Source organism: Cervus elaphus, chromosome 31, assembly GCF_910594005.1.
Source record: "Cervus elaphus chromosome 31, mCerEla1.1, whole genome shotgun sequence".
NCBI lineage: Eukaryota > Metazoa > Chordata > Mammalia > Artiodactyla > Cervidae > Cervus > Cervus elaphus.
In genome coordinates, this window is record NC_057845.1 from 5,136,877 (window position 1) to 5,161,663 (window position 24,787).

Sequence of the window (24,787 nt, forward strand, 5' to 3'; positions counted from 1 at the left end):
TTGGTGATGGACAGTGAAGCCTGGCGTGCTGCAGCCCATGGGGTCACAAAGAGTCGGACACGACTGAGCAACTAAACTGAACTGAATGGGGAAGATGAACCTAGAGCCTATTATACAGAGTAAAGTAAGTCAGAAAAAGAAAAATATTGCATATTGATGCATATACATGGAATCTAGAAAGATGGTACAGATGCACCCATTTGCAGAGCAGCAGTGGAGACGCAGACAGAGAGAACAGACTTGTGGACGCAGCAGGAGCAGGAGAGGGAGGGACGATTTGAAAGAGTATCATGGAAATATAGACGTTACCGTATGTAAAACAGACAGCCAGTGGGAATTTGCTGTGTGATGCGGGGAGCTCAAATCCATGCTCTGTGACCACCTAGAGGGGTGGGATAGGGTGGGAGGTGGGAGGGAGGCTTAAGAGGGAGGGGACATAAGTATACCTGTGGCTGATTCATGATGCTGTGTGGCAGAAACCAACACAATATTGGAAGGCAATTATCCTCCAATTAAAAAAAAAAAGCAGTTGTCAAATGAGGAACTTCACTAACATGTAGAGGGTCCAGGGCCCCGTGATCTGCTTGGGGACCATCCTGGGTGGTCCCATCATGTCCTTTATTCCCATTTTTGATGGTTCCAAGGAGCCACGGAGTATGTAGCCTTCTCTCATGCTGACCCAACATCCTTCCATTAGTCTCTCGAGAGCCTGTGGAACATTGGAAAAATCCCTCATATGCTCAGCCTCCCCTTCAGTGTCTCCTTCCTTGTGAAAGTGAAGTCGCTCAGTTGTGTCCGGCTCTTTGAGACTCCATGGACTGTAGCCCACCAGCCTCCTCTGTCCATGGAATTCTCCAGGCAAGAACACTGGAGTGGGTTGCCATTTCCTTCTCCAGGGGCTCTTCCTGACCCAGGGATCAAACCCAGGTCTCCCACATTGCAGGCAGACGCTTCACCATCTGAGCCACCAGGGAGGCCGTTTCCTTCCTTGCATCTCATCAAAAGCCTGAGTTGGAATACACAAAATCTGTAATGTGCAGAATAAAATATAAATAATAATATGTTCATCAGAGTAGTCAAGATTAAAAGCTGTAACTAGTATTTACAGAGTTCCTTAAAAAAAAGATGTTGGCGATCACGCGTGGCTTAAAGGAGTATTTGTGGATTATTTCACATAAGCTTAAATAAATAAAAAGAGAAAGAAAACAGAATAAAAGAGAAAGAAAGCCTGGCTCTCCCGTGAGGACGCTCTCTGCACAGCTGTGAAGTAGGGGCCGGTTTCTCCCCGCACCCCGATTCCCAGATGGGTACAGGTCGCTGTTCCCCCAGGTTGTTCTAGATCATAACCCTCCCTCCCCCCTCAAAACCCTGTCTCTGACACCTCATCACCCCTCAGGGTCTTCGTTCGGCTCTGCTAGCTCCCCCTCAGCACCCCCACATATGAGCACCCCCCCCCAGACCTCAGGGCACCATGAAAGCACCCTGGCAGGTCCAGTCAGTGCCCACACTCAACTCTCTCCCTGGGGCCCATTCATTTGGCAAAAACCCCAACCATCATTAAAACCACAACTGTCATTAAAACCAACATTCCAGCAACATGGTGGAGTGAGCCCCAGAATCACGGTCATGGGGGGCACCCCAGGTCCTTAGATTCCCCCCCTGCAGCTGCATCACGCCTCCTCTCTCAGCAGCTCCCTGCCCTCCGCCCCGTCCTGTCTTACCCCCCAATTCACAGAGAAGACAGACGGCCCCCGCCCCCCACTGCAGTGGACAGACCGTCCGGGCTCCCGCCAAGGCCACCCTGGGCTTTGCTCCCCACCCAGGACACCATTCTGCTGGGACCCCCTCCCTCCTCCACAGTGTCATACTCCTTACAGCATCACCCATGCCACTGATCTCTCATTTTGTAATAGTCCCTATCTTCGAGGAGACTTTCCCGTAGCTTGGAGAAGGGAATGGCAACCCACTCCAGTATTCTTGCCTGGAGAATTCCATGAACAGAAGACTTACCGGGCTACAGTCCATGGGATCGCAGAGTCAGACACGACTGTGTGACTAAAATTTTCCCTGTATCTCAAACGGTAAAGAATCTGCCTGCGAGGCAGGAGACCAGGGGTTCGATCTCTGGGTTGGGAAGTTCCTCTGGAGAAGGGAATGACAATCCACTCCAGTATTCTTGCCTGGGGAATTACATGGACAGAGAAGCCTGGCGGGCTACAGTCCGTAGGGTCGCAAAGAGTTGGACAAGATTGAGCGATTAACACAGTCCATAGTCCCTATCTTAGAGCATTTCCCAGGTGGTGCTAGTGGAAAAGAACCCGCCTGCCAATGCAAGAGACATAGGAGACCCGGGTTTGATCCCTGGGTCGGGAAGATCCCCTGGAGGAGGAAATGGCAACCCACTCCAGTACTCTTGCCTGGAGAATCCCATGGACAGAGGAGCCTGGCAAGCTACAGTCTATGGGGCCGACCTATCTTCAATCCTCTCTTTCCACGTAATGAATTTGGCATCAGAAGTATCTCTTCTCTTTAGGGCTTCCCAGGTGGCCCTAGTGGTAAAGAACCTGCCTGCCAATTCGACAGACGCAGGAGATCTGATGTTTGTATTTAAAAAATAGTATCACGGCATTTTAGTTAGGGTAACCTGACAAAAGGCAACCTTTCAGAGGCGAGTACAATAGAAACATATTGCCCGCTCGTGTAAGAGTCCTGCAGACGTTTATGGTTGGGGGACAGTATTTCTCCGGTGGTGGTTCAGTGACTCAGCGATGGGTTCCTCCCATCTGGTGGGCTCTAGTGGGTTTCCCAGGACCTTAAAGGGGCTTCCGACTGGTGGAGACGAGAAGAGAAAGTGGAGAACGCACAGTGTCTCTCACTTTCCCTGGAGGTGGGCACCCACTTCCGCTCACATTCCAACAGCCAGAGGTAGACTTACAACTTCACGTGTCAATGAAATGTGCGTGCAGGAGGCCAGGTGGGGGGTGGGCAGCCACCCCCCATTGGGGATAGGCGTTCTTGTTTGTAGTCATCAGTTGAAATCACAGCCACCCTGATGCAGGGCGTTTTGGTAAATATCTGTGTGTGTTAGTCACTCAGTCATGTCTGACTCTTTGTGACCCCACGGACTGTAGCCCTGCAGGCTCCTCTGTCCATGGAACTCCCCAGGAAAGAATACTGAAGGGGGTTGCCATTTCCTTCTCCAGGGGATCTTCCCGACCCAGGGATCAGACCTGAATCTCCTGCATTGCAGGCAGTCTTTACTGTCTGAATCACAAGGAATTCCTGGTAAATATACACCAGATTCTAAAGTATACATATCCTTTGACCTCATAATTCCACTTCTGGCGATTTTTCCCTACAGATATATTCACAAATGTGTGTATATTTGTGTTTTAAGGATGCACTTAGTATGTTTGCTTCTTGTGGCTGCTGTCACAGATGACCACAGTGAAAGTGAAGTGAAAGGTTGCTCACTCGTGTCAAACTCTTTGTGACCCCATGAACCAGGCTCCTCTGTCCATGCGATTCTCCAGGCAAGAATACCAGAGTGAAGTAGCCACAGAATTGGTGGCTTAAACAGCAAAAATTTATTATCTCACGTTTTGGAAACCAGAAGTTCAAAATTTGTGTCCTGGAGCCAAAAATCCAGGTGTCAGCAGGTTTGTGCTTGCTGAGGGCTGTTGGAGAGGGTCCTCCCTTGCAGTCCAGTGGTGAGGAGGCTGTGCTTCCAAGGCAGGGGGTATAGGTTCAATCCCTGGTCAGGGAACTAGGAGACCACATGAGACATGGTGTCACCAGAAAAGGGAAAAAAGCCAGGGTGACCATGTGTGCCCGTTTGCCTGAGACGTGTCCCTATTAGAGAGCCCCTCCGTGCCTCTGCCACTTCTGGTGGCTGCCAGCACCCCGGAGCTTCCTCCATCTTCACATCCCCATCGCTCTGTGTGTGCCTCCTTCTCTTCTCCATAAAAGATCCTATTAAAAAGTCCTCTCTTGGGAATTCCCTGGCAGTGCAATGGCTAGGACTCTGCTCTCTCACTGCCAAGGACCCAGCTTCCATCCCTGATCTGCGAACTGAGATTCCACAAACAACGCTGCTCTGTCAAAAAAAAAAAAAAATCTCCCTTGACTGCCCATCCTTCTCTAGCTGCTGCCTCCCTTCCCCATGTCCCTTTCTAACAAAGCCTGTTAAAAGCCCTACCCACACCTGCCGTTCCCTCCCATTTTCTCTTGGACCTACTGCAGGCGGGCTCTCGGGCACACAGCCTCCCGGAAGTGGCTACTGTCGGACCACCATGCCATTGACCTCCACGCCATTGGAAACAGAGTCTTGGCAGACATAGTGAAACTCAGGACAAGATCACCCTGGTTTATGCAGGAGGGACCCAACCCAGTGACAAATGTCCTGATGAGAGACACACAGAAAAGGAGACGCGGAGAGAAGGGAGGCCACGTGGAGATGCAGGCGGGGACTGGAGGGATGCGGCCACCAGCCAAGGACCACGAGGCGCCCCCGGAGACTGGAGGAGCAGCCAGGAGACTCTCCTGGAGCCTGCAGAGGGCACAGCCCTCCCGAAGCCTGGGGGTCTGACTTCTCGGGTTCAGAACCGTCAGAGACTAAATTCTGCTGTTTTAAGTTTGCAGTACTTGTTACGACAGTTACAGGAAATGGATACACACTCCAAAGGCAAAGTCCTTCCCAGGCGCCTACTGGGCTCTTAGGGACCAGCGCCTGCCCTAGACTCCCCCACCCTGACCTCCTGCTCTTCTTCACTCGGGCCAGCTCCTTTCCCTCCTCAGGGCCTTTGCACCGGCCCTGCCTCTCCCCGGAGCCCTCCTGCTCCCCCGGCTTCGTGGCTTCTTCACCTCCTTCTCGTTTGTTCTCTCATCTGCCTTATTAGAGGGGACTTCTCTGACCATTCTTATAAATAGCACCGTGTTCTCCCCCTCCCCCTTTACTGTTTCATTTGTCCCCGTAGCATTTCTCACAAGGCGGCCTGCGGTGGGTTACTTAGAATGTAAGTTCCAGGAGGGCAGGCTGTTTTCCGTTTTGTTCACTCCCTAGAACAGCACTCAGCGCAGGGTAAACCCTTGTATTTTTTCAAAAGTCCTTATCTGATCAAGGACTAACCTACGAAATATATAAAGAGCTCTTAAAACTCAACAATGAGAAAACAAGTTTATTTTTCCTTCTAAAAGTAGGGAAAAAATCTGAAAACAGACACCTCACTAAAGAAGAGATGGCAAATTCAAGAAATATTTATTGAATGAATAAATGAAAGGAATTTCATAAACTAGGACATCTGCTAATTTCTCAGGAGCTTGTCTGGGTCCTTTTTTTAAAAGTACCCTTTGTGCATTGTGTGTGTGTGGGGGGGTGTTGTTAGTTGCTCAGTTGTATCCAACTCTTTGCGACCCCATGGACTGTAGCCCACCGGGCTCCTCTCTCCATGGGACTCTTGAGGCAAGAACACTGGAGTGGGTTGCCATCCCCTTCTGCAGGAGATCTTCCCAACTCAGGGATCGAACCCAGGCCTCCTGCACTGCTTCTTTACCATCCAAGCCAACTGGGAAGCCCAAAGTAGTCTTTATTTACTCATATTTTTTCCTTTTTAAGTAGATTTTATTTTTTAGAACCGTATTAGATTCACAATAAAATGGAATGGAAAATATAGAGAGGCCTTGGAACTCGCTGTTCCCCCACCTGCCATGCAAGGCCTTTCCCAGTACTGAGACCCCACACCAGAGCAGCACATGTGTTCCAGCAGCTCCACTGACATTTTATTACCACCAAAGTCCATAGTTTACACTGAGGTTCACTCTTTATGTTGCATATTCTACAGGTTTGGGCAAATGTATAATGATGTACATCTGTTAGGGTGGGCGTGGGGGTTACCTGCCAGGGCCAGAATATCTGGAGAATCCCAGGTAAAAAGGGCTCCATTTTGTAGGGTGACATCAGGGCCCTCTGCAATCACTTGGCACTCCCAACCTCACTTACCTCCTGCCACCACGCTCTGTACTACTGCGGTCTCCACTTTCCAGAGGAGGCGCAGAGGGCTCAAGCCAGCCACCCAGGGTCACACAGCAACTGAGTGGCCGAGATGGGATTTGACCCCAGGTCAGCGGCAACCAGCACCCACCCTGCAGACTTCGTCACCAGCTGGCTGCTGTTGGAACTCACACACGCAGACCTACAAAGTGGGAACAGCACCTGCCACCCTGGCTGCTTGGCAGCGCACAGACTCACAGATAGGCACGCACACGCATGCATGTGTACACATAGATGCGTACGCACACCGTTCTCTGTCCTTCAACAGCTGATGATTTTGGCAGGAGGAACAGCTGAGCCAGTGGGGATCTGAGAGGCTGAAAGCCCAGTTTCTGCAGCTCTCGGGCCGGGTAGCCTTGGTGTGAGTGTGTGTGTGTTGGGTGGGGGGTGGCTGTCACGGACACAGTGCTCTGTCCCCGAGTTGATGGGGCTGGAATTTGAAGGCGCTGATGGATCCTCCCGGCCCCACCTCCACGCCTTGGGTGAGATCCAGACACACTTTCAGGCTGGAATCAAGATGAGTGGCTGAAGCCGAAATAAATGACGCTTGTTTGTGAAAGGACTTTTTAAACAGACCTCCTGAGCAGGAAGAGTCACAAGAGGATGAGAAGGCCGCGGCACCCGGGTGAGGTCACTGGATTGAGCCCTCCAGGAAGCCGAGCTGGCCAGCCAGCCAGGGCAGCCTCGCAGGTCCCCAAACCCCGCCGCCCTCCGCTCCGCATTCTCCTTCCTCGCTCTCTGGGGTCACGTTCCGGGAGCATCGAATATGTCAACCTGACATGTCACGGTTCAGTCATCCAAGCTTAGAAAGGGGCATTATTTTTAGACTGAAAAGGTGTATTTTATATTCACACACTTGACTTTCAAGACCCTGAATGAATTTTGCTGAAATAAATATTCTCCTTTGGGTCCAGTCCAAGTATGTGAAGTTTTTAGTCCCAATGGCCTTTTCTTTTTCTTTCTTGCTTTGAAAAGGAATATTAAAAGTGGCTGAAAAGAGGGATTTAGGAATGAAAGGCAATTTTCAACATGTTTTATAAAATGAAAAGGAGCAAACGCTATAATATTTCCTCAGGACACGGACTGAAGTAAAACAAGATTTAGAACCCAGTGGTCATTCCTTGCAATGTGAAATGTCTGTCCTTTCAGGACTCAGGATTCGGCATGGCCAGGTCAGAAGGAAGATGGGGATAAGGGGGACCACCCATGTGTGTCCACCCATGGAGGATTGGCCAGGACAGTAATCCTGGTTTTAGCCTTGAGACTCCTGAATTGCAGAAAATCCCTTGGTCTCCAGCAAAGCAGGATGAGGGGTCATCCTCATTGAAATCACTATGAGAAGACCTCATAAAACCCCACTGACCGGAGTATCTCACCAGCCCTGTAGGCAGGGCTGTAGGCTGCCTACTCTGGGTCAGTGTGGGCTTTCAGACAGGCTTACAGGAGGGTGTGGGATTTTTGGAGGCGTGGAGTGGAGCTGTCTTCACCTGCTCGGCTTCCTGCCCTCAGCCTGTCCCAAGCCAAGGACCCCCTGCACCCGAGGACCACCCCTGGTCATCAGACAAGGCCATCTACAGCCTGCCACCCTCCCCATCCCCAGGGTTCTCCACGTTGTCTAAGAAGATAGATTCCAAATCCCCAACCAAAATCCACTGAGTCTCAGGGAGGGGGTTGCCCAGGGATCTGCATTTTCATCTCAAGCTCCCCTGGGCTGCTTTCTCTTTTTTTCAACTGTGCCACAGGGCAAGTGGGATCTTAGTTCCCTGACCAGGGATCGAACCCTGGCCTCAGCAGTGAGAATGAAGAGTCCTAACCACTGGCCTGCCAGGGAATTACCTCCCTTGGGTTTCTGAAGGTGGCTAGAGGCCTGGCTTCCCTGGGCTTCCCGAGCCCCGTCGTCTACCTGCTCATCTCCTGCAGCATTGGGGATTTTTGTTTGCCTCTACACAGAATCCTTCGTCTTTGGCCCAACCCACCTGCTCTGGGCTCCCTTCCAGCCTCTCCACCCTGTCCTCTGCCCCAGTGTCTTGTCAGCCATCCTGACTTCCTACAGGGCTGGGCCCCCAATAGCAGATCACATCCTTTAAGGCTGTTTGGGGGGCCACAGGTGGGACACAGCATGAGCTCAGGAGCCCGGTGGTCCACACTTCGGTATGTGAGGCCCCTCCCGGGGAGGGACCGAGGGCAGGTGGGACAAGACGGGCGGGTCAGGACCCAGCCAGCCAGCCCCTCCACCCCACACCACCACATCGGCACCAGACCCTGAGAAGTCTGGGAATTCCAAGTTGAAACCTGGTCTTCAGGGTTGTTAAAAAGGTATGTTTGTCAAGGTAGGCAAGAGAATGTCTTTTACATAATTTTTTATTTTAGGCCTGATGTTTATAAGATTTTAACACTTGGCTGTGTGGTATGTGACACTCATTTCTTCTCTCCGAACCTACAAATGTGATAGGCAGACCTATAGTTTTTTGGTCTTTTTTTTTTTTTTGCCTTGCAACAAGCTTGCAGGATCTTAGTTCTCCAAGCAAGAATCCAACCCAGACCCCCAGCAGTGGAAGCATGGAATCCTAACCACTGGATCACCAGGAAATTCCCAGACCTATAGATGTCTATGCATACACAGAAGAAAAATAGAGTTTTATATGGAGTCCTTTTCTTTTACATAATGATATAATGTACACATTGTTCTCCAATTTGCTCTTTTCACTGAATAACATGACTTCAATAATTTTTCATGTTGGTGCATACAGATCTACCTCATTGAAAAACAACCAGTCAATCCTAAAGGAAGTAAGCTGAATATTCATTGGAAGGACCGATGCTGAAGCTGAAGCTCCAATATTTTGGCTACTTGATGCGAAGAGCTAGCTCACTGGAAGAGACCCTGATGCTGAGAAAGACTGGAGGTGAAAGGAGAAGAGGGTGGCAGAGGATCAGATGGTTGGATGGCATCACCGACTCAAAGGACATGAGCTTGAGCAAACTCCAGGAGAAGGTAAAGAACAGGGAAGCCTGGCGTGCTGCAGTCCACGGGGTCCAAAGAGTCGGACACGACTGAGTGACTGAACAACAACTATGTGCTTTTATTCCAATTTTTTCAGGACGGTTGAAATTCTTCCCAAGACATCTTCCTTAAGAAAAGAAGTTTTCCACGTGCCTGAGCTACGTGATGTAGGCGAGTCTGATTGAACAGAAACCTTGGTGGCAGGCAGCACGGCCAGCCCGTGGATACCCGCCTCTGCTGAGCACACGCCTCACCCTCCCAGGGTCCGGAGGCTTTACAATCAGAGGTCACGTTCTAAGGAAGGAAGGTCAGGCTCTCAGAACTGGGAGGCAACTCACTGGGTTTGCAAATTCTTCATCGATTTGTAACACATTCTCTTGCTGGTTCATTGTCAGTGGGTCAGGAACATTCTGCTTTCTTCTCCTTAAGGGAGTTCATGTCGTGATTCCACACTTGCCTCTAATTGCTGCTCCCTCCCTTCCTCGGAAACTAATCGAGCATTTTCCAGGTCAGGTTGCTGTTTAGTCATCTGAACACAAGTCCCCTTCCTCTTGCTGTAATCTTTCCCAGGCTGGATTTTGTCTTTGAAACAATAGGAAATGACAAGGTCTATTTTTCTTTTCTTGAAAGAACTCGATCCATGGAGTCATGATTTGGAACAGAGAAAGTCCGGGGAATTAATATGCACCCCCGATCGGAAGTGACCAGCTTTCCTGCCTTTGTTCTGCCGAGTCCTGGAGTCTGAGCTCATGATACCCGGGGCAGTTTGCTTACAAGCAGGAAGGCTGCATTTTCACCTCCAGATAAATCCCCATCTGGGTTTTCTGTTGGACCCATTGGAAAGAAATGCAATTAGGCCCTGAGCAGTCTTCAAGCAAAGACTGGAAACCTTCCAAGGAAAGGCTCTGCCAAATATCACCCTTCGGTCCTCGACATACATTTGCATCATTGGAGAAGTTCACTGTGTCTTAAAGCACCCTCGAGAGTCAGGCCCTGGAAGAGCTTTCTAATAAAAGCTGTTTAATGTCTCCAACAGAAAATTCAGTTGTAATTTGGTAATTTCTAAGACACTGAGACTAATTGGGGGCTTCCCTGGTGGCTCAGTGGCAAAGAATCTACCTGTCAATGCGGGAGACGCGGATTTGATCCCTGATCGGGGAAGATCCCACGTGCCAGACAGCAGCTAAGCCCAAGCGCCACTTGAGCCTGAGCCCACGAATCCTGGAGCTTATCCTCCAGAAGAAGAGAAGCCACTGCAACGAGAAGCCCATGAACCACAACTGGAGGATCGCTCCCACTCGCCACAACTAGAGAAAAGTCTTTGAAGCAAAGAAGACCCGGCACGGCCAGTAAATAAATAATCAAATAAATGAAGAAAGAAAATTATATTTCAAAAAGGCCACCTGGATAGTGATCAGCAACCTTCAAATGAGGAGAAATTACTATTCCAAGACCTCGAGGCCTACGTGGTTGGAGGCCAGGCCCAGCTGATTACTGGCTGTGAGTGGGTTGAAAGCCTGATCTCAGGGCTTCCCAGGTGGTTCAGTGGTAAAGAATCCTCCTGCCACTGCAGGAGATACGGGTTCGATCTCTGGGTCAGGAAGATCCCCGGGGGAAGGAAATGGCAATGCACTCCAGTATTCTTGCCTGAGAAATCCCATGGACAGAGGAGCCTGGTGAGCTACAGTCCATGGGGTCGGAAAAGAGTCAGACACGACTTAGTGACTAAACAACAAACCTGCTCTCAATGCTGACGTTGGCTTCTAGGGGGAAGGAAGGATGCTGGCCCAAGTGGGTGATGCCCTCTCTACAGCCAATCCTGTTGCCTGGAGTCCAGCTCCTGGGTTTCTGTACCGTTAGACTGAGCCCTCACTGCTCCCCATTCCCAAACATGCACCTCCTGTTCCCACCTCCTGGCCCGTTGCTGCGGCTTCCCCCGCCCCCCCGCTCAGGTTCCTGTAAGACCACCTTTGACAATTCTGCTCATTCCTAAGGGCCCCATTGTGCACCACCTCCCATCAGCCTCTCCAGCCCATCAGGTAGAACCATTCTCTCTGGGTTCCCAGGGCCATCTTATTTGACCATTTAACATCATTCTTACACTCTGGGTTGGGCAGCTGAAATCCCCAAAGGATAAAGAGAAGGTCTTTGCAGACTCTGCTCCCAGATTCAGCCAAGAAATGGAAGCTCCCGAAGGTTAAGAGGAAGAAGGAGGTGGAGGGGTGGGCCTGGTGGATCAGCTGCTGTTGCCTGGCGGGGTAGGGAGACAGGGCCTCGAGGTGAGCAAGGCTTGGCCTGAGGTCTCTCTCTGGACCCTTCCTGGGGGGCGGGGCGTGCTGCTAGCTGGTTGGATCAGGAAGAACGTGGGGGCTGGCTCATCTAGGAAGCTGTGTGCTTCTCAGGAGGCAAAAGAAGGGGAATGTACAGCAGCTGCTGCTGCAGGACAGGTGACCGGGGCAAAAGGCCCCCGTGGGCTGTTCCCCCCACCCCCCGGGACAGGGAAGGCGGACCCGACGGCCGGGGCTGTGGTTCTGCAGGGATCGGGACCCACAAAGACTGGACGGCACCAAGGCCCGCCGTCAGGACAGAGCCTGCAGGGCTTGGGGACTAGGGACGTGTGGGGTGTCCCCAGGCAGGTGAGCCCAGGGGGAGTAGGTGGCAACTTTGCCCCACGTTTCTGTCCCAGGATAATTTTTATTTATTGAGTCAGCAAACATTATATATACATATTATACACATATATATGTATACATATAAACTTTTTATTTTGTATTGGGATATAGCCGATGAACCGATACAAGCCGAGTCGTGATAGTTTCAGGGGAACAGCAAAGAGACTCAGCCACACGTACACTTTCTGCACCTGGCATGTTGACCCGATGACACCCTCGGTTGGTAATGAAATGTCCACTCCGCTTCATCGCAGTGAGCTGGGCCTGGTTCTCCCTGTCTGACTGAACACTCTGGCTCAGCAGAGCTCCCTGCAGCACCTAAGACGGGAGCCACTGGCCACGTGGCCACTGAGTCACTAGCGTGACTGAGGAGCTGACTTTTAAATGCTATTAACTGCTTTCAGTTTAAGATTAGCTAGGCGCATGTGGCTGCTGGCTCCGTGTTGGACGGTCAGCATCGTGTTTAGACATCGGCTCATTCATTCTCGAGGGAGCCCAGCGCTGCCCCCGCAGGGAGGTGCCTGTTGACTTGAAATTCCTACAAAGAATGTGATGGCCTTGGATAATTATTAGCTGGCTTCCTGCATTTTCCCTTATCTGGCTGATATTATCGTGCCTCTTTCTTGCCTTATTTCCAGCTATAGACCAGTATGGCTTCCAGTCGACAGGGCATTTAGCTGGAGTGTTTATTTAGGATTTAATCTCTGAGGCTACGGGCCAGTCATGGAATGGAGTTTGGCCAACTCTGCACTGGTGGTCAGGCTTACAATGGGCTTCTTAAAACCAAACTGACCACAGTTCCGGGTTTATGACTATCCAGCCAACACTGGGCCCGGCCTTTCAGGTCCCAGTGTGGGAGACTTCACAATGGACTTGGCTGAAGAATCCAAAGAAGGTCAGGCCTTGACGCTTTCCTGGGAGCTCTGCGGACAATCGTTCCTCCTCCAAACTCCCCTCTGTGGCGGGGCTGGAGGCTGCCTTGTTCTCCTCTTCAGCAGCTTTTTCTTATTTTGCCCTTGAGTTCTGTCTGGTCCTCTGAGGATACGGTAACTGGTGAAGTTTTGGCCATGCTGGATGCTGAAACTCAGGAGGAAGAAATAATTGATGATGAAAGCTTTCATTTATGGTGGTTCTTCTTTTTTAAATGCAGCTTTAAAAAAAATTATTAATTTTGGCTGTGCTGGGTTCACGGGCTTTTCTCCAGTTGCATCAAGTGGGGGTTGCCCTCCAACTGCAGCTCCCGGGCTTCTCGTTGCGGTGGCTTCTCTTGTTGCAGAGCATGGGCTCTAGGTGTTGGAGCTGCAGCAGTTGCATTTGAGGGCTCAGTGGCCGTGGGGCACCGACTCAATCGCTCCACAGCGTGTGAGACTTTCCCCGACCAGGGATCAGACCTGTGTCCCCTGTGTTGGCAAGTGGACTCCTACTCACTGTGCCGCCAGGGAAGCCCAGTTTCCCAAGATTCCTGAACGAGTGGCCTACTGAAGCAGTGCTCTTAGGAGAAATACTTCTAAGAAAATTGCTGTGGTCTGATTGATTGTCTGTGTCCCCCTCCACCTAAATTCACATTCACGTCCTAAGTCCCAGAGGTAAAGCCTCCAGGAGATTTTTTTTTTTTTTTTTTGCCACATCACATGGCAGGTAGGATTTTAGTTCCCCGATAAAGAATGGAACCCACACCATCTGCACTGGAAGCTTGGAATCTCAACCACTGTACCACTAGGGAAATCCCTCTGGAGGTTTCTAGATCAAAAACATGGAGCCCTCATGAATGAGATTAGTGCCCTTATAATAGAGACCCTACAAAGCCCCCCGTGTCCCTTCCATCATGTGAGAACACAGCGGGAAGTCTGCAACCCGGAAGAGGGCCCTCCCCCCACCATGCTGACACCTCGAGCTCGGACTTCCAGCCTCCAGACTGTGAGAAGGAAATTTCTAACTTGTATAGGCTACCTAGTCTGTGGGATTTTTGTTACAGCAGCCCAAGCAGACTAAGACAGAAATGTGCTCACTCAGTCATGTCCGACTCTTTGTAACCCCATGGACTGCAGCCTGCCAGGCTCCTCTGTCCATGGGATTCTCCAGGCAAGAATACTGCAGTGGGTTGCCATTTCCTCCTCCAGGGGATCTTCCCAACCCAGGGATCAAACCAGGGTCTCCTGCATTGCAGGTAGATTCTTTACTGTCTGAGCCACCGGGGAAGCCCTAAGACAGAATTGGAGAGGGGCAATTCTCTGCAAAAGAGGACAGCTGTGGGCTACTCGCAGCTGCCCTCACAGCAGGTGGGGTGGTGCCAGGCCTGGTGCAGGGTTCTGGGTGGGCACAGCATCACGCATGGCCCACTTGTGGGGTTGGCACTGGGACCACTCACAGGGCCTCCCGGAAATTGCTTGGTCCCTGGCTGTGTGCAGGCTTCCCTGGTGGCTCAGAGGGTAAAGCGTCTGTCTGCAATATGGGAGACCTGGGTTCGATCCCCGGGTTGGGAAGATCCCCTGGAGAAGGAAATGGCAACCCACTCCAGTACTCTTGCCTGGAAAATGCCACGGACGGAGGAGACTGGTAGGCTACAGTCCCTGGAATCGCAAAGAGTCACACATGACTGAGCAACTTTACTTCTTCTGGCTGTGCACTCCTTCTCCGTGAAGCAGCAAGTGCCCCAACATTGACAGAGCAAGAGGGGCCCAGCTAACAAAGAGCTTGAACCCAGAAGGATTGAACTTTACAGCAGGGCTCACATTTTCAAAGTCAGTGTTTTGCAGCAAGTAACTGAGGCAGTGATATGGGCAAACCTCCCACCGAGCTGGCCTCTTTTCATAGGACTTCTGGGACCCCACCGCCTGGAAACCGTGGGGCGTCTGTGGCCCTGACTTGCACAAAGCTTAGAAGCACTAGCCTATGTGTCGCGTGCAATCTCTGGGTAGAATTCCACCCGGGAGCTTCCACCAGCCACCACACTCCATCAGCAACCCCTGATCCAAAGCTGCTTTGGTCCTTTCCTTCCTGGGCTTGGTGCCCAGCCAAACATTCTCAGCAGGACTCCTCAGCCTCCTTCCTTGAGAAGACCATGGCATTCTTCTCTTGGGCTCGGAAAATGCAGACAAACAACTTACTGCATTTGCGCAAGCCAAAGACTGCCCTTCGCCTTGGCTGGCCTGTTTTCCAGCTACCTCTTCTGGGGTCCCGGGAGGCTGTGCATGCGTGTGGGGGGTGGGGGGAGACACAGATAAGAACCATCGTGGCATTCAACAAGAGCTTTGAGACAGGTCATTGTGGGCGCAGCTCTTCCTCTGGCTGGAAATGTGAAAACCTTCAGCTGCCATGTTCTCTTTAGGCTCACAGAGCCAGAGATGAAGGTAGTTATGTTCACGGAGCCAGAGAAGATGCTGCTTGGGAATTAGGACTAGAGACCATGGGGGGAGGCTGTTCTGGGAGCCGAGACAGCACTGAAGTGCCTCTTGCTGAGCTCAGGAAATAAAAGGACAAGGGTTCTCTTTGATTAGAACAAAATTCTCATGAAGAATTTAAACAATGGAGCCATATGTTCATTCTCTGCTATGACCTGGAAGAGATTTATCTCTAATGACAGACTGAAAGCGAGTCATCCCGCCCTGTCAACTTCTCCCAATCCCTTATGTTATAGATGGACGACTCGGGTCCGTGGAGGTGCTGAGGGGTTTCAGCCTCCGCCTACACCACTCCAGCCTGTGCATATGACACCTCTGTGGACAGAGTCCTACCCTCCCACCTTCTCGGGAAAGTGTAAGAGACGCACATTCTGAAATTGATAGAAGCAAGAGTGTCACTCTGACTCACCTTCAGCCCCAGTTCTTTAGTTGAATGGAATCCACCTAATGCCTAATCAACTGTATCTGCAATTGCCTTTTTACATGTAGTCTCTTTTCCTTTTCTGGCTGCACTGTGAGCAGTGTATGAAATCTTAGCTCCCGACGAGGGATCGAACCTGCACCCCTTGCATTGGAAGGCACTGGAGTTTTAATCATTGGACTGCTGGGGACGTCCCCTGTAGTTTCACTGCCGTTAAAATGCTACACATGAGTGTTTACAGCAGCGCTACTCACAGTAGCCCAAAGTGGAAGCAACCCCGATGTCAACAAGTGGATGAGTTAATGAACTTAGCGTGGTCTACCCATATATGAAAGTGTTAGTCCTTCAGTCGTGTCCTACTCTTTGCAACCCCATGGAATGTAGCCTGCCAGGCTCCTCTGTCCATGGAATTCTCCAGAAAAGAATACTGGAGTGGATAGCCATTTCCTTCTTCAGGGGATCTTCCCGACTCAGGGATTGAACCAGTTCTCCTGCATTACAGATTCTTTATCGTCTGAAGCACGAGAAAATCCTGGTTTATCCATGTAGTGGATAAAAAGCCATAAAAAGGAAGAAAGTACTGATTCATGCCACAGCATGAATGAACTTGAAGACATTATGCTAAATGAAAGAAGCCAGTGACAAAAGATTCCACTTATATGTGTGATTGCCTTTATATGAACTACCCAGAATAACTAAATGCATAAGGACAGACTGGTAATTGCCAGGGGCTGGAGGAAGGAGGGAATGGGGAGTGACTGCTTAATGGGGAGTGGGTTTTATTTTCTGGTATTGAAAATGTTTTGGAATTAGGTAGAAGGGGCTTCCCTGGGGGCTCAGATGGTAAAGAGTCAGGCTGCAATGCGGGCAACTTGGGTTTGATCCCTGGGTCAGGAAGATCCTCTGGACAAAGAAATGGCAACTCACTCCAGTATTTTTGCCTGGAAAATCCCACAGGAGAAGCCTGGCAGGCTACAGTCCGTGGGGTGGCAAAGAATTGTACGCGACTGAGCGACTTAACTTTGGAATTAGGTAGAAGTGGTGGTCCTACCACATTGTGAATGTATTAAAAGCCACTGAACTGTGTGCCTTAAAATGGTCAATTTTGCTTCCCATGAATTTCAACTTTGGTGTAGACTAAAAGTTTGTGTACCTTAAAACTCATGTTAAACCCTAACACCCAGTGTGTTGTTATTTGGAGGCGGGACCTTTGAGAAGTGATTAGGTCATGATGGCAGAGCCCTCATGGATAAGACTAGCACCCTTATAAAGGAGACCTCCAGCTCCCTGGGTGGCTCAGTGGTAAAGAATCTGCCTGCCAATGCAGGAGATGCAGGATCAATCCGTGGGACAGGAAGATTCCGTGAAGAAAGAAATGGCAACTCACTCAAGTATTTTTGCCTGGAAAATCCCATGGACAGGAGCCTGGTGGGCTACAGTCCATGGGGTCATGAAGAGTTGGACACGACTGAGCAACTGCGCATGCACCAAAGGAGACCTCAGAGAAGTCCCAGCCCCTTCTGCCATGTGGGCACCCAGCAAGAAGATGGCCAGCTATGAGCTAGGAAGCCAGGCTCCCACCAGACACTGAATTTGCTGGCCCCCTGATCTTGGACTTTCAGCCTGCCAAACAGAAATAAATTTCTGTTGTTTATAAGCCATTCAGTTTATGGTATTTTTGTAATAGCAGCTAGAATGAACTAAGGCAAACTGAATTATAAAAAACAAAGCAAAGCAAAATGCAGCCACTCCCGGACACGGGCAGCCAGGCTGGTTGATGAGAGACAGACCCTTCCCCCCACACCCACCTCCTCTGTGTGACTCAGATGGGCCTTCCACCCTCAGGGTCTGGGGACTGGGAGGGAAATGCCTTCCATCCTATCTGTTGATACCTGGGATGCTGAGGGAACAGCTGGGATTTCCTCCTCAACTTACCGCTGAGTCAGCTCCAGCACTTTGTACCATGTGACTTGGCCCCAAAACTTAACCTGTCAGCCTTCAGCCTCCTCAACGACTTATACCTGCTTGCAGGGTTGATGTGATGATGAAGTAAGATAAAGAGGGAGACCTCGTTGGTAGTCAGCATATGAAGATTTGGCACCATCGTTTTTATGCTCTAAGTACCTCTGGGGCAAGAAAGAAAAAAAATCTTTTCTTGTTCTACTTCACCGCTATAAACCTCCTGTCCACCAGGGGGAGCCGTCTAAAGGAACCCATCACCAGTTCTCCCATCCGGAATCTGTTTGCTTAGCTCTCTTTCTTCTACTCCTTCACCTGCCCCTCCTCCCAAGCTGGCAGGACCCGTTTTTATAATTTGAAAACCAACTCCACTTGACCCCTGCCCACAGTACTGCAGGGGAAATCCAGTTAATTGTTTTCAGCACCTTAAACTCTAAGCCTGGAGTCAGTGAGCTTTTCTGTACTGGGCAAGAGAGTAAAAATTTTGTGTTAGTCACTCAGTTCAATTCAGTTCAGTTCAGTTGCTCAGTCGTGTCCGACTCTTTGCAACACCATGGACTGCAGCTCGCCAGGCCTCCCTGTCCATCACCAGCTCCCGGAGCTTATTCAAACTCATGTCCATTGAGTCGGTGATGCCATCCAACCATCTCATCCTCTGTCGTCCACTTCTCCTTCTGCTGTCAGTCTTTCCCAGCATCAGGGTCTTTCCAATGAGTCAGTTCTTCACATCAGGTGGCCAAAGTATTGAAATTTCAGCTTCAATATCAGTCCTTCCAATGAACACTCAGGACTGATCTCCTTTAGGATGGACTGGTTGGATCTCCTTGCAGTCCAAGGGACTCTCAAGAGTCTTCTCCAACACCACAGTTCAAAAGCATCAATTCTTCAGTGCTCAGCTTTCTTCACCATCCAACTCTCACATCCATACATGACCACTGGAAAAACCATAGCCTTGACTAGACAGACCTTTGTTGGCAAAGTACTGTCTCTGCTTTTTAATATGCTGTCTAGGTTGGTCATAACTTTTCTTCCAAGGAGCAAGCATCTTTTAATTTCACTGCTGCAATCACCATCTGCAGTGATTTTGGAACCCCCAAAAAAGTCTGACAGTTTCCACTGTTTCCCCATCTATTTGCCATGAAGTGATGGGATCAGATGCCATGATCTTAGTTTTCTGAATGTTGAGTTTTAAGCCAACTTTTTCACTTTTCTCTTTCACTTTCATCAAGAGGCTCTTTAGTTCTTCTTCACTTTCTGCCATAAGGGTGGTGTCATCTGCATATCTGAGGTTATTGATATTTCTCCTGGCAATCTTGATTCCAGCTTGTGCTTCATTCATTAGTCACTCAGTCATGTCCAGCTCTTTGTGACTTGATGGATTGTAGCTCACCAGGTTCCTCTGTCCATGGAATTCCCCAGGCAAGAATACTGGAGTGGGTTGCCATTCCCTTCTTCAGGGAATCTTCCCAACCCAGGGATCAAACCTGGGTCTCCTGCATTGCAGGCAGATTCCTGGGGGAGGAGCTAAGATGGCGGAGGAATAGGACGGGGAGACCACTTTCTCCCCTACAAATTCATTGAAAGAACAGTTGAACGCTGAGCAAACTCCACAAAACAACTTCTGATCACTAGCAGAGGACATCAGGCGCCCAGAAATGCAGGCAGATTCCTTACCATTTGAGCCATTGAAAACCATTGTTGTTTTAGTCACTAAACTGTGTGCAACTCTTTTGTGACCTGCCCCTCCCCCCCCACCACCATGGATTGTCTCCTGCACTGGCAGACAGATTCTTTACCACTGAGCCATGTAAACCATAATTTATTTATAAAATCAAGACCAAATCCAGTCTACGGCCTGTTTTTGTACAGTCCATGATCTAAGAATGGCTTTTACATTTTAATGTAATTGATTAAGAACATATGACATGTGAAACTTCATTAATTTCAAATTTCAGTTTCCACAAATAAAGTTTTATTGAAACACAGCTGTGTTCATCCATTATGTATTAGATGTGGTTGCTTTTGAGCTCCAGTGGCGGAGGTGAGTAGTAGTGGTGGACACCATCTGACCAGAAATGCCTAAAATATTTATTATCTTCACCTTAAAATTTTTTTTGCCAACCCTTTCTCCAAACATAATACCACCAGTGAGCCTGAGGTCACTCAACTCATGTTTGCCATCTTGAATATTAGTATAATTTCTTAATGAATAGATAGAGATCTTCTAAAAATCCATCTGTAAAATGAGAATGATAGCATCATCGCATGAAGTTGTCATGAGTATTAAATAACTTAATGCATGAAAAGCAACAGTGCTTGGCATTAAAAGTGCTCGATAAATGTGAACTCTAGTTCTGTTAGCATATACACATGAATTTAAATAAATAACAGGAGACAAAGACTTCTCCCCTCCAATTTATTTTGAGATGTGCTGTAAACAGTTTGAAATGTCCCTTTAAGAACTTTCTGGCTTCCCCAGGATTGGATGGCATGACAGACTCTCCTTCACAGAAGGTACAAGTGGAACAGACTGGAGGGGCTTTTGGAACCTTCCCTCCTCAGAAAGCGTGCTCACGTCAAGATGTATCTGGCTCTCAGTAGAACTGGCCCATGTTTCTTGGGAGTGAAGTGTCCAAGCCACTGTTCATCCATATTTCCTGGATGATCTGTTCCCTGCGCTCAATCCTTTCTGCCAGCTCTGCAGCCTCTATGGAGCTGTAGACAGGATATGTAGTCCTACAGAACCCCGAGAGTTCCCCTGGAAAGTCAGAGTCAGAGGAGTCCTCCTCCCCCTCCTCGTCCTGGCTGTCCTCCTCGGCCTTGTCGCTTCCTGGCACCAGGTGCTCCCTGGCCAGCTGCAGCTCCTGGAGGTCCTTGGTGCAGGACACTCTGATGACCAACGCACACAGCGTGAGCGCCAGACCGATGCAGACGCTGGACACGAACAGCAGGGCGGCTCTCTCGGGGTGGGCTGTAAAGGAGAGAACACGTCAGGGCCCGGAGGAGCTGCCGGTCCTCACCAGGCCCAAGTCCCATAGAGACAGGCGTGCGCCCGGGCAGGTGGGTAATGCAGAGTCCCAATCCTGGACAGCATCTCTGAGACCATCCACACCTAACAGCACAGACGCCTACTAATTAAAACAAACAAAAGAAAGAGTTGGAGTATGTATGTATGTATGGAGTCAATATATGTATGTTTATGAGAGGACACATAGCAATGGACCTTTCTGAGTTCAAATGCAGGCCTGCCACTCACTAGTTGTGTGACTTTTGGCAAATTACATCACCTCTCTCTGCCTCAGTTTTTTCACCTGTAAAATGGAGCCAAAAGCCCCTTTCTATCATAAAGTTGAGTTACTTTCTATGATGCTCTCAGAACACTCAATGACACATAACAAATATTTAAGAAGCTGTTAGTTTTATTAATAGTAGTAAACTTTGAAAAATGAAATACATATAAAGTATGAGTGTAAGTCCTAAGATTAAATGTTACACAGCATAATTTCTTTCAGATTAAAAAATAAATATAAATTTTAAAAAATAAATAGAATAAATAATAAATAAATAAAATAAATAAAAAATAAATAAATAAATAAATAAAAAGGTTCTGGTAATGAAAGTTCAACATCCAAATGATTGTATAATAGGAATAGAAGTAATACTAATTTGTACTATGTACCCTGGTCTAAATCCTAACATATGTTTAATCCTTACATTAACCCTATGTGGAAAGGACTATTCCTCTTCAGCTCTGTATCCCCTGAGGTGCTAGCATTCCCATTTGGGGAAGTAACAATCCAGTTAACTCTCTCATAATATGGATCAGGAGTTGACAGGTTTTTTCCCTGTAAAGGGTCAGACAGGGCCTATTTTAGGCTCCGTGGGCCACAGGATCTGTGTTGCAACGTCTCAGCTGTGCTGTTGTAACATGAAAGATGATACAGATATGGCTGTGTTCTAATAAAACTTTATTTACAAAGGCGGCCCGTGGGCTGTACTTTGTGAATCCCCAATATAGAGACTCAGACTGAGGTCAGCGGGTGGCCTGGGGAGCCACCGTCTGAGCTTGGGTGGAGCCAGGACGGGAAGCCAGCTCCTGAGCTGTGAGCAGCTTCTGAGACGTACACCCAGAACCACTGGCACGTGCTCCTACATCTCGACAGAACCATCCTCCTCCAGGCCCACGCGCCCCTGTTCACTACACTTGAATAATGACTGTCGTCACCGCTGCCTCGGTCCTTCCCAGAGATGCAGACTGGAGGTTCAGATCTCCACGGCTGTTACGTTTCATGTCCAGTCAAGAAATCCAGCTTCTGTGATCTGACGGGAGAGCTCTAAGTGGGACACGTTATCTTCTTGAAACGTGAAACTTCCCCGGTCGGCTTCCTTCACTCGCAGTTCAAGTCCCTGGTGAGGTCACCAGCCTCAAGTGCTCTTTGTTGCCGTCAGCCCTCTGAGCACAATCTCATCACTCTCTCTAAGTCACACAGGTCTGAATGCAGAGCTGATTTTGGCGGGGAGAGGGGGAGTGAGCTGTGTCTGCAAAGCAGACAATATATTATAACATTATAAAAATAAGAACAACATATCTTTCCCAGAGTTAAGGTTATTTTGATCCTGGAAGTGTTGCTAGTCACTCAGTCCTGACTCTTTGTGACCCTATGGACTGCAGCCCACCAGTCTCCTCTGCCCATGGAATTCTCCAGGCAAGAATACTGGAGTGGGATGCCATTCCCTTCTCCGGGGGATCTTCCCAACCCAGGGATGGAACCCACATCTCCTGCACTGCAGGCAGGCTCTTTACCATCTTAGCCACTAGGGAAGCCCCGAGGTAGTTTGAAGATTTGGTCAACTGGAGGCACATCTTTTGTGTTCTATTTCTGCGAGTGGTAGTGGAACGGTGATTGGGAGATGCTGGCATTTGGGACACAGTCGTGAAGCCATTAAGCCAGAATATTACAGAAAATGATGCTAAGACCCAAGGCCCTGATCTGAGGAGGCAAATCCTTTCTCCTTCTCCCCTTGCATGTCAAAGCCTCTTCTGGGAGTGGACTCACTGCTTCTAACTCCACTCCCCCCTTCCTTTCCTTCAAATCCTCTTCCTTTCTTCTCCCTGCTTCCTCCTGCTCCCCCCACCAACCCCCACTGCCCCACCAAACATCCGGATCATTGTCTTCTCCAATCCCTCCTGTCCTCATGGTTCTGATACGGGCTTTCAGTGCAGCCATAATTCAGCTTCCCCTTCTCCTGGGAAAGCGTCAACCTTGAGCCCACCGACAGCCAGGCCTACAACATCACCTCCTGCCATGCCTGCAAGGGCTGCTGCCGATGGCGAAACGGACTCCCACCCATTTGTGACCTTTTCCAGCCAGCCCTGTTCAGGACAGGCCAGTTCCAGGCAGAAACAGCCCGTGCCAGTCAAGCTTCTGGGAAACAATGACCACCCACAGCCCTCTTCTCTCCTTGCCCACAAGACCATCATTCCCAGCAATGGTCTCAGGGGCGAACAAGGGGCTCAGGCCAGGACAGAGGAGGTCTGCCTCTGTTCCAGGTAGCCGGGCTAGTTACTGTTCCCCTTCCTTCCTTTCTCTCTCTCTCCTTCCCAACCCTATTTCTTTTTAAAGAATTAAACTAACCATGTTGTTGTTTAGTAGCTCAGTTGTGTCTGAGTAGTTGCAATCCCATGGACTGTGGCCTGCCAGGCTCCTGTACCCATGGGATTCTCCAGGCAAGAATACTGGAATGGGTTGCCAGTTCCTTCTCCAGGGGATCTTCCCGACCCAGAGATCAAACCCACATCTCCTGCTTGGCAGATAGGTTCTTTACCACAGAGCCACCAGGGAATCCTTAGGCTATGACACATTCTCTTTATGGGTCAATACATGGCCTTCCTTTGTATTTATTCATTTAATTAAGCAATTTAAATTCTGTCATCAGCACCTGTGCTGTGAATCAGCCCCCTGAGTGGGAGTTAGACCTCAACAATACCTGTGTATAACCTGTGGCTTCCCCTCCCCCCAGCTTCCCCCCACATCAAGGTAACTACCACCTGCATTCCATGGTCATTCCTCCCCTGCTTGCCTTTTTAATATAGCTTTCTGCATCTCCATGTATTCCTAAAAGCTTTATGAAAAGGGTGTAACATGACAGCTTAGTGTCTGGGCTTTGGAGTCTGCTTTTAACCGAACAGGATACGGCTGCTCCGTGTCCCGACTGCACTGTGGCTCGTTCACGCAGTCGCCAGGCGGTGGGCATCTGGGGGCTGCCAGGCTTCCTTCTGCGGGCCTTGTAGCCGTGACCATTCCTGCAAATGTCCCTGGGTCGACACGTGCAAGTGTTTCTCTCCGGAGCTGACCTAGGAGGGCAACTGAATGAGTTGTAAGACGTGTGACTTTGGGGAAATATGGCCAGGGTGGCTTCTGGAGTCCTGCCATGCCTGAGAAATCGCGTGACTCCTCGTCTTCTCCAGCATTAGGTATGGACAGGATTCTAGCTTTTTCCCAATCGTATGGGTACAAAACTTTATCTCACTGTGGCTTGACTTGATTTCCCTGATCCCCAATTATATATACATCTCTTCAGATGCTTACCTAGTCTCTCTTGTCAAAATGCAGGCTCATGACACTTGCCCACTTTTAAAATTGGGTCTGTGCTAGGTGTATCTATATATACGTACAGGCCCCATATATTGTTGATATTAGGCATTAGACGGCATATACATGGTGAATGACCTGTATTTTCCTAACATTACGGTGTCTTTGGATCTAGTGAATTTATCTGAAAACCAGGAAGGATAACACTTCTCCACCTTTCCCGCCCCAGGCTGGTCTCCTTTCTCCTTTCCCGCCCTCCTCATCCATCTTCCCTATTGGAATTGTCATCTTTTTAAAAATGCACATCAGATCACATCTTTGTCCTACTAAAAACCTATAACCCTCTCTCTCCCCGCCTATAAGATAAAAAGCAAACCCTGACCATCACCTGTGAAGCTTGCTAGAACCTGGCCGGTGCAACCAGCCTCCACAAGTTCAACTCCAAAGCCTCGAGCCCCTGCTTGCTGCTTTCTGGCCACTGGCCTCTCTCCGGCCCTCGCGGGGGCAAGATGCCTGGGCTCCTTGGAGCTTTTGCACATGCCGTTCCTCTGCCTGGAATGTTCTCACTCCCCTCCTCATCCAGGCCTCTGTGCCCCATGCCCAGCCTGGACTCAGTCCCCGTCACTAGGTCTCACAGCCTCTCGAATGTCGCTAAGTCTCTGAGTGTTTTTTGTCCTTTCTCACCCCA

General features: G+C 49.5%; 1 protein-coding gene across 10 annotated transcripts in view; it reads right to left on the minus strand.

The window, feature by feature from the left end:
- Window positions 1–513: 513 nt before the first annotated feature.
- The window catches only part of EVA1C (eva-1 homolog C), a 112,985-nt gene continuing 88,711 nt past the window's right edge, over window positions 514–24,787 (minus strand). For 6 of the 10 annotated variants that reach the window (XM_043892686.1, XM_043892683.1, XM_043892682.1 and 3 more), the window contains one exon: window positions 19,909–20,477. In XM_043892686.1, coding sequence (XP_043748621.1) covers window positions 20,101–20,477 — 377 coding nt within the window. In that variant the 3' untranslated portion in view covers window positions 19,909–20,100. Of the gene's footprint in view, window positions 1,028–19,908; window positions 20,638–21,100; window positions 22,046–24,787 lie in introns of those variants that run through there. The other 4 variants (XM_043892690.1, XM_043892685.1, XM_043892684.1 and 1 more) reach the window with 4 other exon arrangements.